The 14,379-nt window shown below is 40.8% G+C and overlaps 1 protein-coding gene across 1 annotated transcript; it reads right to left on the bottom strand.

Moving 5' to 3' along the window:
* Window positions 1-7,491: 7,491 nt before the first annotated feature.
* LOC130998023 (probably inactive leucine-rich repeat receptor-like protein kinase At3g28040) lies at window positions 7,492-10,913 on the bottom strand. The gene is made up of 2 exons (XM_057923462.1): window positions 9,175-10,913; window positions 7,492-9,100 (listed from the first exon to the last, which is right to left on the bottom strand). The coding sequence occupies exons 1-2, from the start codon at window positions 10,692-10,694 to the stop codon at window positions 7,627-7,629; spliced, it is 2,994 nt and encodes a 997-aa protein (XP_057779445.1). The 5' UTR covers window positions 10,695-10,913; the 3' UTR covers window positions 7,492-7,626.
* Between the last annotated feature and the right edge of the window lie 3,466 nt (window positions 10,914-14,379).

The raw sequence follows: 14,379 nt of genomic DNA, 5'->3' as shown, positions 1-14,379 counted from the left end.
ACTAACACACGCACACAGCCACCCCACCTCCCCCCAGTGCCCCACCCCCTTCTCTCTTCTTCTCCGGCGGGTGCCGCCGCCGCCTCCTCTCGCCCCTCCGGCCGCCGTCGTCGTGGTCTTCGCCGCGACCACCGCCGACCCTTTCCCTCTCCCTGGCCTCTGCTCTCTCCCTCTCGCCCCACCCCCTTCTCTCTTCTTCTTCGGCGGGTGCCACCCACATGGTCGCCGTCGCCTCCTCTAGCCCCTCCGGCCGTCGTCGTCGTCTCAACTATCTCCCTCCCCCAGCGCTGCTCCGCCTCTCCAGTCGACGCTGCCTCTCCGATTTGGGGCTAGGGCTCCGCCTCTCCAGTCGGCGCTGCCTCTTCGATTTGGGGCTAGGGCTTTGCCGCTCCGCCTTTCCAGTCGCCTGCCTCTCCAATTTGGGGCTAGGGCTTTGCCGTCGCCGCCGATTTGCCTCTCCAGGCAGCGCCGCTTCCTTCAGATTTGGAGATTGAGGGGAAATTTTGAATTTTTAGGGTTTGGAGATTGAGGGTGGTGGTTGTTGGCGTCGATGGTGGTGGTGGTGCTCCGGTCGCCGGCGACGGCGAGTTGCTGGCGATGGTGGTGGTGGTGGTGGTTGTTGGCGTCGATGGTGGTGGTGGTTGTTCGGGTATGCGATCCAACGGTGAGGAAGAAGGCGGAGGATGGCGGAATCGTCGAGTTCGAAGCTCGCGGATCGTTGATTCTGGTTTCAGATCTCCTCTTCTCCTTTTCATTTCTTGAAATTTTTGCAAGATTTGGGGTGGTGGTGGTGGTGGTGGTGGTGCTCCGGTCAGAAGATTTTTGGTGGTGCTAGTGATGGTGGAGGATGGCGTGGTGGTGGTGGTGCTCCGGCGCCGGCGACGGCGAGTTGCTGGCAATGGTGGTGGTGGTGGTGGTGGTTGGCAGATTTACTAATTAAACCATATAAACAAAAGTCATTTAAAAATATGGACCACTTAATTAACTCATAACAATACATTTCTTAATCTCCGTGCCGAAAAGAATGTAGACAACTTTAATGGGACGGAGGGAGTATTATATAAAATTATAAATAGATAACAAGACGAGTTCGATGGTCAATTCCGTAAAATTTTGAGTTTTTAATATACTGTACTAATTTAACCCCTCTTTCATTATTACAACTTTGATCTGACTATGAATAACAATTTTTCATTTACAATTCACAACCCTCGTTCCCAAGCTTTTGAAGTTGTAGATGTATTATTTGATGGTTTTTATAATTACTACTTTCTGCAAGTAACATTGAATAACACTTGCAAACTTGGAATTCAACATAAGAGCATCCGCAGTAGGAGCTGGCGGAGTGGGCGCGCACCTAGCTCACGTGAGCCCCACCCCAATGCCGAGTCCCCCTGGAGCGATGTGGGCGCGCATGTGCGAGCTGAGCGCGGAGAGGAGTTTGGAAGTCGCGTGGGGGCACCGCCCAATAGCAAAAAAGGAAAATGAAAAGTAATAATACTCCCTCAGTCCCACTAGAATAGGCTTTGGGATATTCCATTAGAATAAGTTCGTTTTTTATTTTGAATGAAAAAAATGTACTTAAAATGCTTAATCGATGTGGACCACATCATTTTTTCACTCAAAAATAAGTTAATCTCTGTGCCCAAAAGAATTTAACTTATTTTAATACTACGGGCTCGGTGGAGATGAGGCTCACCATTGCCGAGCCTCTCATGGAGGGGACCACTTTTAAAAGCTCGTATGGTCTCTCCACTACGGATACTCTGATACATTCTCGTATAAACTAGTTCGTGGAAAACTCTACGTGTGTACGTCATTAGATAATTGCACGCATTCAAATATCACATAATTTGCTAGATTTTATTTAGATTTCTCATTCACACGCAAGCATTTACCGTAGTTCATGAATCAAGTTCATTTTTGTTGTGAAAGGTGGCTTCGAATTTGGCTGCAATTTTGATTCCTCTGGCGGTCGATTCCCCTGGCGGTTGATTCCTCTGGAAGATGATCTCTCTGGCGTCATTCCTCTGGAGTCATTTCTCTGCTCTGAAGTCATTTCTCTGTTGGAGTCATTTCTCTGCTCTGGAAACTTTTCCACGCTGGTCAGAGGGATAGCATGAGTTGTGCAGATGAAGTATTATAAGTCGCGTTTCTTATTTACTTCATGTATTACGTTTCTGTTGAAGCGGTGTCGTTTCTAGCTCAATATTAAGTGAGTTAGTTAGGGTTTTAAATTCGATCTTTCACAGTTAGTTATGTACTGTAACAAGAAAGAAAGGAGTGTAGTTGGTGTGAGTGCTGTGTAATCTTCTTGAGCTGCGTTTCTCAAGATTTCCGATCACGTTCTGTAACTCCGGCGAGCTCTCAAATCTGTCAATAAAATTTCTCTTCACCCTCCGTGGACGTAGGTCGTTAGTGGCCGAACCACGTACATCTTCTTCTTCGTCGCATTCTGTTATTCTCTGTTTTGATCTTACATTTGGCGCCGTCTGTGGGAACCGATCCACGACGATGACTTCGGCTCGATTTGATTTCGAGAAGTTCAATGGGAAAAACGATTTTTCCATATGGAAGATCAAGATGGAAGCCACGCTCATTCATCAGGGATTGGATGATGCATTGAATGCTAAATTGGTGGATTCTAAGGAAGATGACAAGGGAGACAGGATGAGTCGTCAAGAGATGGACAAGAAAGCCCGCAGCGCGATCCTCCTATGTCTTGGCGATCGAGTTTTACGTGAGGTGTCAAGGGAAGATACCGCAATCAAGGTATGGAAGAAACTCAATTCTCTCTATATGGCTAAAACCATGGCAAATAGATTGTTTGTCAAACAACAGCTATTTCAGTTCAAAATCTTAGATGATAAAAATTTATCTGAACAACTTGATGATTTTCAAAAATCGTTGGATGATTTTGAATGTGTTGATGGAGAGATGAAGGATGAGGATAAAGCATTGTTATTACTGAATGCATTGCCTAAATCCTATGAGCATCTGAAAGATGCTCTGTTAATTGCCAAGGAGGATCTGATTACACTGGAAGATGTTCTTGGGGTTCTCAAAGGAAAGGAAAAGAACAAGAGTGCAGTAGATAAGCAATCTTCTCAGCATGAAAGCCTAAACGTTCAGAAGGGAAAGCCCACTAAATTCAAGAAAGCAAATTCTCAGGGAAAGAAAGGTGCTCAACAGAAACACAAGGATGGTGATGGAGAAGATGTGAAAAAATGTTTTCACTGCAAGAAATCGGGGCACATCAAGAAGAATTGCTATTCTTGGAAAAAGAAAATGCAACAACAGGGCACAAATCAGAACCATAATTCTGCAGATGTGGCTGAGGAGACAGAAAACAATGAAGCTCTGAATGTGATGAAATCTACTGTGGGAGATTCTTGGATTCTGGATTCTGGATGTTCCTTCCACATGTCACCCAACAAAGAATGGTTCATCGACTTGAAAGAAGAGATCATGGGAACAATCATTTTGGGGAATGATCAGATTTGTCAAGTCAGAGGCATTGGGAGTATCAAGATAAGAGTTCACAACAATTCCATAAGAACCTTAACTGATGTTAGATATATTCCTGAGATCAAAAGGAATATGATATCTTTGGGAATTCTAGAAAAGAAAGGTTTTGATTTCAAGTCACATGCTGGATCCATCCTTGTTTTGAAGGGATCAAATGTGATACTGAAAGGCATAAGGAGAAATGGCCTTTATCATATGGATGGAAGCACAATTGTTGGAGAATCAGCAATAGCATCTCATGACAAAGGGAAGCTATGGCATGGCAGGCTGGGGCATTTAAGTGAGAGTGGCATGAATCATCTGGCTAAGAAAGGAATTCTTAATGAAGGTGGAGCATTCAAACTTGAAAGCTGTGAATACTGCACTCTGGCTAAGAGCAAGAAGCTCCCATACCCTGAAGGCAAGCATATTTCAAACAAACCTCTTGAATATGTTCATGCTGACTTGAGGGGCCCCAGCAAAACTGCCACGATTGGAAGAGGAAGGTATTTCCTATCCTTAATAGATGACTTCTCTAGAAAACTGTGGTTGTATGTGATGAAGTCAAAGGATGAGACCTTTGTGAAGTTTAAGATATGGAATCAATCTGTTGAGATAGAAAAGGAGTTGAAGTTGAAATGTCTGAGAACAGACAATGGTCTTGAATTGTTATCAAATGAGTTCAAGACCTACTGTGATGCAAAAGGGATCAAGAGGCATACCACCGTTCCAAGAAACCCTCAACAAAACGGGGTAATTGAGAGGATGAACAGAACAGTCTTAGAGAGAGTAAGATGTATGTTGCTGTCAGCAGGTCTACCAAAAACATTTTGGGGGGAAGCTGCATCTACTGCGGCCTATCTAGTAAATAGATGTTCTTCTTCTGCCATCAACCATGAAGTACCAGAAGAGAAATGGTCAGGAAGATCAGTAAACTACAACTATCTCAGAACTTTTGGATGTCTTGCCTATGCTCACATTAAGCAAGACAAGCTGGAAGCAAGAGCAAAAATGTGCTTATTTATGGGATATCCTGAAGGTACTAAAAGGTACAGACTGTGGTGTTTAGAGCAAGGGGAAGGAAAAATCATTATAAGCAGGGATGTAACTTTTGATGAAGGGAAGATGCCCTATCAAAAGTTGACTGGTATTCTCCCTGAAAAACAGACAGAAGCAGACAGAGGTAAAGCAAAGGTGGAGGTGGAGCTTAATCCACAACCTGATGAACCTCAACTCCAACATTCCTCAGATGATGAAGATCAGGGATATGAGTTAGATATCCCAACAAATCAAGAACATCAGGATCTTGGTCAATACCAATTGGCCAGAGACAGGGTGAGAATAACAACTCAACCACCTATCAGGTTTAGAGATGAAAGTCTCACAGCATATGCACTAATGGTTGCATCTGATACTTTGCATTCAGAACCAAACAATTATTCTGAAGCAATTAAGAGTCCAGATAAAGAGAGGTGACTGAAGGCTATGAAAGAAGAGATAGATTCTTTGATGAGAAACTTTACATGGATTCTTGTGAACAAACCACTTGATCAGAAAACAATATGATGCAAGTGGATATTCAAAAGAAAGATTGAGATGCTGAAACAAGAAATACTAAGATTCAAGGCCAGATTAGTGGCAAAAGGATACACACAGAAGGAAGGCATTGACTACAATGAAGTTTTTTCACCTGTAGTCAAGCACAGCTCAATAAGAATACTGTTGGCTTTGGTTGCTCAGTTTGACCTGGAATTAGAACAGTTAGATGTTAAAACTGCTTTCCTTCATGGAGACCTTGAAGAAACCATCTACATGGAGCAGCCTGAAGGTTTCATTCTTCCTGAAAATAAAGACAAAGTATGCTTATTGAAAAAGAGTCTCTATGGTCTGAAACAAAGCACAGGCAATGGTACTTGAAGTTTGACAGCCATATGAGGAAAATTGGATATTCTAGATCTCAATATGACAACTGTGTATATATAAAGAATGCTGGACAAGATACAGTATCTTACTTATTGCTTTATGTTGATGACATGCTTATAGCAAGTAAGAGCAAAAGGAAAATTCAGATTTTGAAGAAAGATCTTGAATCTATATTTGAGATGAAGCAGCTTGGTGATGCCAGGAGAATATTAGGGATGGATATCAAAAGAGACAGAAAGAATGGGAAGCTGTGGCTGGTGCAGGAAGCTTATGCTCAGATTGTTGTGAAAAGATTCAACATGCATGAAGCAAAAATGGTCAGCATTCCTCTGGGGCCTCAATTCAGATTAACTGAAAAGCAGAAGCCTAAAGATCAAAAACAAAGGGCCGAAATGGATAAAATTCCATATGCGAGTGCAGTGGGTAGTATCATGTATACTATGGTCTGTACAAGACCTGATCTTGGTCATGCTATCAGTGTTCTTAGCAGATATATGGCAGATCCAGATTCATGTCATTGGGAAGCCATGAAATGGATTATGAGATTTCTGAAAGGTTCTTCATCAACTGGTATTCTGTTTGAAAGGATAAAGGACTTCAATGGGGAAGCTCTAGAGGGATTTGTAGATTCTGACTATGCTGCAAATGTTGGCAGCAGGAGGTCACAAACTGGTTATGTATTTTTACTATATGGTTCTGCAATATCTTGGAAATCCAGTCTACAAAGTGTACTATCTTTGTCTACAACAAAATCTGAGTACATGGCTCTCACAGAGGCAGTAAAGGACTCAATATGGCTTAAAGGAATACTAAAGGAATTTGGGATTCGACAGAAATCAGTGAATGTCTATTGTGACAGTCAGAGTGCCATATGTTTGACAAAACATAGCGTATTCCATGAAAGATCAAAGCATATAGATGTCCGACATCATTTTGTCAAAGACATTGTTGCTAAAGGGTTGGTCAAAGTTCTTAAGATTGAAACAGAAGATAATCCAGCTGATATGTTAACCAAGGTTCTTCCTTCTACCAAATTTAACCACTGTAGAAGATTGATCAACTTGGTGTCATGCTCTGATCTCTGAAGTGGAAGGGATCCCCTGTAGTGGGGCATGGTTTTGAGGGGAAGGAGATACATATTTTGTTGGCAGCAATTTCTTGCCAAGGTGGAGATTGTTGTGAAAGGTGGCTTCGAATTTGGCTGCAATTTTGATTCCTCTGGCGGTCGATTCCTCTGGCGGTTGATTCCTCTGGAAGATGATCTCTCTGGCGTCATTCCTCTGGAGTCATTTCTCTGCTCTGAAGTCATTTCTCTGTTGGAGTCATTTCTCTGCTCTGGAAACTTTTCCACGCTGGTCAGAGGGATAGCATGAGTTGTGCAGATGAAGTATTATAAGTCGCGTTTCTTATTTACTTCATGTATTACGTTTCTGTTGAAGCGGTGTCGTTTCTAGCTCAATATTAAGTGAGTTAGTTAGGGTTTTAAATTCGATCTTTCACAGTTAGTTATGTACTGTAACAAGAAAGAAAGGAGTGTAGTTGGTGTGAGTGCTGTGTAATCTTCTTGAGCTGCGTTTCTCAAGATTTCCGATCACGTTCTGTAACTCCGGCGAGCTCTCAAATCTGTCAATAAAATTTCTCTTCACCCTCCGTGGACGTAGGTCGTTAGTGGCCGAACCACGTACATCTTCTTCTTCGTCGCATTCTGTTATTCTCTGTTTTGATCTTACAATTTTTAATAGGATAGTCCAGTTAATTTTCTGCCCAATTCATGTCTGGTACATATGGGGTCAAGAAGATTGCCATAACTAGAAATGGTACGGCTTCTTCTTTTTCACATCGGTGTCTATAAATAGCAAATGTCCATTTCTCAAGTATACCTGAATTTATTTAGACTCTCTGCAAATTCCTTCATTCTCTCCGGAAACTCCACAAAATTTAAATGACTGGAATGACCATTTTGACAGCTCTAGTAGTCACCCAGTGCCTCCTACATCCTATATTTGATGATGTTATTTCATTCACAGTTAGCAAAAAATCATGCAGATGATCACTCAGAAATAAAAAACAAGAATGATGGGTATTGATGAATTCGAGAAAAAACAGAGTAAAGTGAAAGTGCAAGTCATGATATAAAAATGGTGGTGCTTGCTCTGGTTGTAGAGTAGAGTACATGTTGATGATGAATGAAGAAGATCAATAAGGTTGCATTCTGTTGGGAAGCGGAGTCTTGATGACCTGCAAAATCTGCACGACCTCGGCCATGGAGGGCCTGGTGGAAGGTATGTGCGAAGTGCAGACGAGGGCGAGCTTGAGCAGCGGCAGCACCTCCTCCTCCGGATAGTCCCCCATGGTGGGGTCGACGCAGTCGAGCACGTTCCCTTGCTCGAGCGCCACCCTCACATGATCACTCAGTATCACCACATTGTCCTCCCCGTACTCCACCGCCCTCCGCCTCGTCACCACCTCCAGAATCATCACCCCGAACCCATAAACATCGCACTTCTCATTCACCCTCAGGCTCTGGCACGCCAGCTCCGGAGCCACGTACCCTACCGCGCTCTGGAACCTGTTGCTCGCCACGTGCCTGTCCAGCTTCGTCAGCAGCCTCGCCAGCCCGAAATCCGATATCTTCGGGTTCAGATTCTCGTCCAGCAACACATTGCTCGGCTTTAGATTGTAGTGAATGATAGGTGGCCGGAATGAGTGGTGCAGGTGCGCCAGCCCCTTCGCTGTCCCCACCACGATCCTGAACCTTTCAGGCCAGGTTAGAGCCTCCGAGCCAGGCTCGTGCAGCCGAGCCTGTAAGCTTCCTTGAGCGGCGTAGTCCGACACCAGAAGCTGAAGCTGAGGAGTCCAGTAGTATCCTCGCAGCGGGATTAGGTTAGGATGCCTCGCCTTCCCCAAAATCCGGACTTCGCGATCGAATTCTTCGTGATACTGCAGAGTATTAGCCGTCAACAGCCTCTTGATAGCCACCGCCGTGCCTTCCCCCGCCACCGTCGTGGCCTTGTACACGCTTCCAAACACTCCCTCCCCAATCTGCGCCGCCTTGCTTAAAATCGAATCGAGATCTGTATTACTATGCCAATCCGCGACAGATTTCGAGTCGAACAGAACCAGTTTCCCTGCAGCCAAATTGCCGGACCTGGTGGAGCTGGAGCACATGCTCTCCAGCGCGTTGTCGATGAAGGCGATCCTCCGCCTGGCCGACGCGTTGAGCAGGCTTATCACCAGCACTCCCACGGCGATGAATGCGGCAGCTGATATCGCGACAATGGCCGAGACGCTGAGGAAGGTGCGGCGCTGGCGCTTGGGGTTGGACCGGTCGGGCCGGTTTAGGGCTCCGGGTTGGTTCCCGTAGGCGTAGGGATCGAGAACCAGAGGCTTGGGGACATTCATCACGCATGGAGACTTCACCAGCGGCGAGCATATGCCGGGGTTGCCCTCAATTGACGTCGCGTCTAGCGTCTGGAAGATGCCTCCGGCCGGTAGCCGGCCGACTAGCCTGTTGTGGGAGATGTTTGCGATGAGGAGATTCTCTAGTCTTCCCAGTTGCTGAGGTATCTCCCCGCTCAACTCATTCTCCTCCAGTTTTAGAATCTTCAGCTTGCTCAACAATGATACTGATTCTGGTATATTGCCGCTCAAACTGTTGTGAGATAAGCTCCTGCATATCACAAATCACATTAATCAACACTAAAGCCAGAGATAGCGATATTGCAAGTCGACCGGAAAACTCACAGCAAGTAGAGCGAGGAGCAGTTGCCGATTTGATCAGGAATGGGGCCTGCAAATGAATTTTCATCGAGCTGAAGGATGGCTAGGCTGCCAGAATCGCATATATCGCCTGGAATGGATCCGATCAGACCGTTGTTTCGGAGATCTAAGACGGTGAGATTCTGGAAGTAGCCGAGCTCCGGCGGCATTCTGGATTCTAGATGGTTCCAAGACAAGTTAAGGTATCTCAGCTTGCTCAGTAACCCCATTTCTGCTGGAATGTCTCCCACGAGATTGTTCCCTGACAGATCCAGTACTTGAAGATTCTCGTAAAGCTTGCTGGACGGAGGAGGGAGGAACCCCGCCACCTCGTTTCTAGAAAGATCCAGTTCCTCCAATTTCATGTCGAACAAACTATTAGGTATGCTGCCATTGAAGGCGTTTCCGCCCAATCGGACCACACATAAACTCCAGCAGTTTCCCAGAGAGCTCGGAATAGCTCCGAACAACTTATTATAGCCTAGATTCAGAAATTTTATTGATTTCAAGTCTCCTATTGATGAAGGAAGGGAGCTGGTGAGGGCGTTGCCGGACAAATCCACGTGTTCGAGGCTGCTCATTTCTCCGATCCACTGAGGGAAATCGCCTGTGATGAAATTGTTGGATAAGCTCAAATAGGTGAGTTCGTTGAGCTTCTGCAGAGATTCAGGAACTGTTCCGGTTAGAAAATTGTAGCTGAAATCGATTTTGGATAAATGTGGGCAGAAACCGATGTCGGGAGGCAGGAATCCAGAGAACTGATTTCCATGCAAAACCAGCTCCTTCAAGTTGTGTACGGCGGCCATGCCCGTCGGGATTTGGCCGGAGAGGGAGTTTCTAGAAAGATCTAGGGTTCGGAGCCTCGCCAGCGACCAAATCCCACCGGAGAAGCTGCCGGAGAAGCGGTTGCTGGAGACGTTGAGGTGATTCAGCGTCGCACATTTGGAGAGGCTGCTCGGGAGCGGCCCCTCGAAGCTGTTTCCGGCTAGAGAGAGGAAGCGGAGAGAGAGAGCGTCGTCGAACATATTGTCGGCGAGCGGGCCGGAGAGGGCGTTGTGCGAGAGGTCAAGGAACTGGACGGTGGAGAGAGAAGGCGGGAGGTTGCCGGAGAGGGAGTTGCGGCTGAGGTTAAGGTGCTCGAGATTGGGAACAAGGGCGAGGTCGGGGGTGATGGTGCCGGTGAGGTTATTGTTGGAGAGGGAGAGCAGCTTGAGGGATTGGAGCTTCTCGAGGCCTCGGCTGATCTTGCCGGAGAGGCCGAGGCCGTCGAGGCGGAGCTCCGAGACGCGGGCGTTGCCGGCGTTGCATTGCACGAAGCGCCATGCACAGGGCGAGGCGTCGTCCTCGTTCCAGGAGGCGAGGGATTGGTGCGGGTCGTGGAAAGCGGTCTTGAAGACGATGAGGCCGAGGACGTCGTCGTTGAGCTGGAGCACATCTCCGGCGCCGCCCAGGCACAGATAGGAGAGTAGGAGTAGTAAGGCGTAGCGGTGATGCTTCATTTTCATTTTATTGGTGGGCGGTGGAAGGCGGAGAGGGGAGTTTAGGTATCCATTTTTGTTGAGGGGAAATGGACGTATCGTTTTTTACTAGTATTTGTTAGCTTCAAAATATTGCGGAGGCGACTCCACTGTTTAATCAAGTCATGGAAAAACACAGGAATCTGAGCGGAATGTTTTTAACTTCTTTTGTGGAATTGTTTAATTTAAGCCAGGGTTGGTCCAAGTGTAGCGCTTCAGACTTCACATTTCTATTTCATTTATTGCCCTTCAATTCATATACCGTTACTTTTATTTTTATTTCTTCAATTACATGTCTTTGTGTGTTTTACTTTGATTTTATAAAATAAGGTTCATTACATCCAAATCCAAATGAGGTTTATAATTATTTTTACATTGAAATTGTACTCATTTTTAATTAGAAATTGATCATTAAGATTGATTATTTATTGATAGTAAATATTAATTATAAATGATTACTCCTTTCGTTTTTTATTAAGTGTCCCCAGTCGTCAAAATACACATATCAATAAAATAAGATATTTGCATTTGTAACCTTAGTAATTATCATAATAAATGCATATGTACAACTAATTATTATATTCATACAAGTATTAAATAAGAATAAAATAGGAAGAATGTCATAATTATACTCTCAAATTTTGAAATGGAACACTTATTAAGAAACAAGGAAAATAGTAAAATAGGACACTTAATAAAAAACAGAGGGAGTATATGATAATTATTTCTTATTTTATAATAATAATAATAATAATAATAATAATAATAATAATAATTATTATTATTATTATTATTATTATTATTATTATTATTATTATTATTATTATTATTATTATTTTGTGAGAAATATCCTTCAAACCGTTCTATATACAGATACAAACATATATTATGTGTGTGTATATAATATTTTCCTTCACATCTTGTAATTTGATGAGCTGTAAACTTTCATAACTCCAAATTCCGAAATGTCTATTTGTCTATTAGAAACTTTATTTCGTTAAATATATCATGTTCTGATGTTCACTATAGTGAAAGCTCATTGGAACGGTGGGCATATATGTGGTAATGTCACATGGTAAGAGAGTCAAAAGTCCACTTGGTGTTTTTCTATTTTATAACGATATATAGTTTTTTATTCGTAATTATAAATTGGAAATTATCATTTTATTATTAAGAGCTATAATTAAGTTTCTAATCAATAATATATATATATACCTATATATATATATACATAGAGGGAGGCTAAAATAAAAATAACTCTTAAAATATAAAATATGAATTATTTTCAGCCATTAGATCCTGAAGATTTTATGGTGCTGAGTTCGAATCTCATATGTAGTAAAAAAATTAATTTTCGCAATTCATATATTTATAGAACGAATTCATACACGTTCTATATATAATTCATTTATTTAAATACGATTTTTTAAGATTAAATCACAACCGTTAGATTATGAATAGATCAATGGTATAAAATCAATTTTATTTTATAAGAGTTGTTTTCAGTCCAATCCTCCCCTATATATATATATATATATATATATATATATATATATATATATATATATATATATATATATATATATATATATAGCCTTTATATATAGCTAGGGTTAGGTTCTAGTGAGATTATTATTTTTCTTTAGAAGTGAGACTAATGAAGCATTGAATAACACAATATATAATATTAAATAATAATATTCAAAATATATGCAAGCTCTGTATATCATTCATTGTTTCATAATTGAGCGGTGACACTTCCTCAAGGATAGAGTTCATCCGTAAAAAACAATTTCTTATAAATTATAATTTCTGAACACACTATATACATACAAAATATCATTAAATAATTTTTTCACGATGATATATTATTCTTAACAAAGAATATATATATCGTAAAATAGTTAGCATACTATAGTTTACTAACTTGCAATTTTGCTTTTTTTTTGTGTCTTTTAATTTAAATATCTTATTGCATTCATGGATGATTCATACGCAATACTACTAACAATTTAGAATTTATATAAGTGAACTATATATACATCCTAACATTAATCAATTATAAATTACTAGAACTGCCATAATTGCTACATGTCTTATCAATATATGCAATAGATAATGTCACATAAATTTGTAATACATGCTTTTATTTTGACCGATCTCATATAATTTAATCAAGATAATATTTGGCATTAAATATTCTTATAGCACATAATTAACTAAGCATCTTATTGAACTGGCAGAGAATGTTTGTGTTTAATTTTCATTTATTTGTCAATAAAATTTAGTTCTAACATTGACTAAACTCTTATCTTCATAATTTTAATAAAATTTCCGATCGTTTTCTAAATTTTCATTTACATCTATATAGATCAATAGGCAGTAGACGTACGTAAGTCCAATCTTAAATCTTTATAAGATTAACGTACTACAATATTTTCAATCTTAGCTCGTACGTAAGGGACTTACTGCAAAATGAATAGTTTGATTTATCTATTGTAGATAGTGCGTCATTCTTACGCGCACATTTGGTAATATTATTGTATACGCATATAAAATAGCCTCGAAATAAAATACAAATTTGAATAGGAAAATACCCCTAGGCAAAATGAAGATGTCGATGTTTCATACTTTCAGAAAGTGTTTATTTTGCATGATTGATAAAATACATAATTGAGTATTTTTATCTCAAAGATTATGATTTCTCTAATCGATCTTTTCAATAGGATAATAAGAATCAAGTCAAATTAATTTAAATGATAAAAATAATCAAGGGTCTCAGAATATCCCAAAGTTCCAATCCATCAAAGTAAATAAGAAATTAACTTTATTATTTTTATCTATCAAGACTAATTTTTCAAAGTAAACGCCCTGAATGTATATATATATATAATTTACAAATATTGAGTTTATGCAAGTTTTTCTATAGTATTTTGATTCTTTGTGTGTCGCTTATTATGTCATTTGCTACTTTGTCCTTTCACTTTTCACTTTTTATGCTTTCACCAATTTGAAATGGGTTGCACTTTTTCCCTTTGTTTAGTGAAGAATTTTTAGTAGTTCCCTCACTTCAACTACTACTCTAACTGTTACTGTTTGTTGTTTCTTGACAGAATTAATTGGAATTTGAATTTTAACTTGCAATCTCACATAAGTTTAAATCAAACATATATTTTTATGTTATTTTTCTGCCGATTGTCGCACAATTACCAAGCCCTTGTACTGTTCTCCAAAGGTTACAAGTATTTATTAGTTCATTGAAAATTGGAAAGTCGGTTATACTCATGCAATGCAAGCATATCCCATGAAAAAGTAATTTTTATGTTTTTTTGTGACAAGGTAACCAACAGCTGCTATATGAGATGCTTACTCAATAAACTCCATTTTTATGAAATAGTATGCAAACTACACGTAAAAAATAAATCACATTTAAAAAATTATTCTTGATCTAAAAAATGTTAATGAAATTCGAACATTAAATGCAAAAAGCTATATTTTGTTCCATCCCATATCGTGTTATTTTTAGACATCACATGCGTGTTTGTGCAAACCCCACTATAATAGTAAATTGAGAACTATATTATAGAATGATAAATTCATTGAGAAAAATGATGAATTTAGAAAATTGAAATTTTCGTACTTCATCAAATTTGAATTTAGAATCACATATATA

The sequence above is a fragment of the Salvia miltiorrhiza genome, chromosome 1, assembly GCF_028751815.1.
Source record: "Salvia miltiorrhiza cultivar Shanhuang (shh) chromosome 1, IMPLAD_Smil_shh, whole genome shotgun sequence".
Classification (NCBI taxonomy): Eukaryota; Viridiplantae; Streptophyta; class Magnoliopsida; order Lamiales; family Lamiaceae; genus Salvia; species Salvia miltiorrhiza.
The sequence above is the reverse complement of the archived record's forward strand: the minus strand, read 5'-3'. Positions and strand labels throughout refer to the sequence as shown.

What these genes read in the sequence shown, in the direction of transcription:
- LOC130998023 (XM_057923462.1), bottom strand. Translation starts at nt 10,694, where the DNA reads ATGAAAATGAAGCATCACCGCTACGCCTTACTACTCCTACTCTCCTAT. An exon ending in TGCTCCTCGCTCTACTTGCT is followed by an intron (nt 9,101 to 9,174) that starts GTGAGTTTTCCG and finishes TGTGATATGCAG; the next exon opens with GAGCTTATCTCACAACAGTT.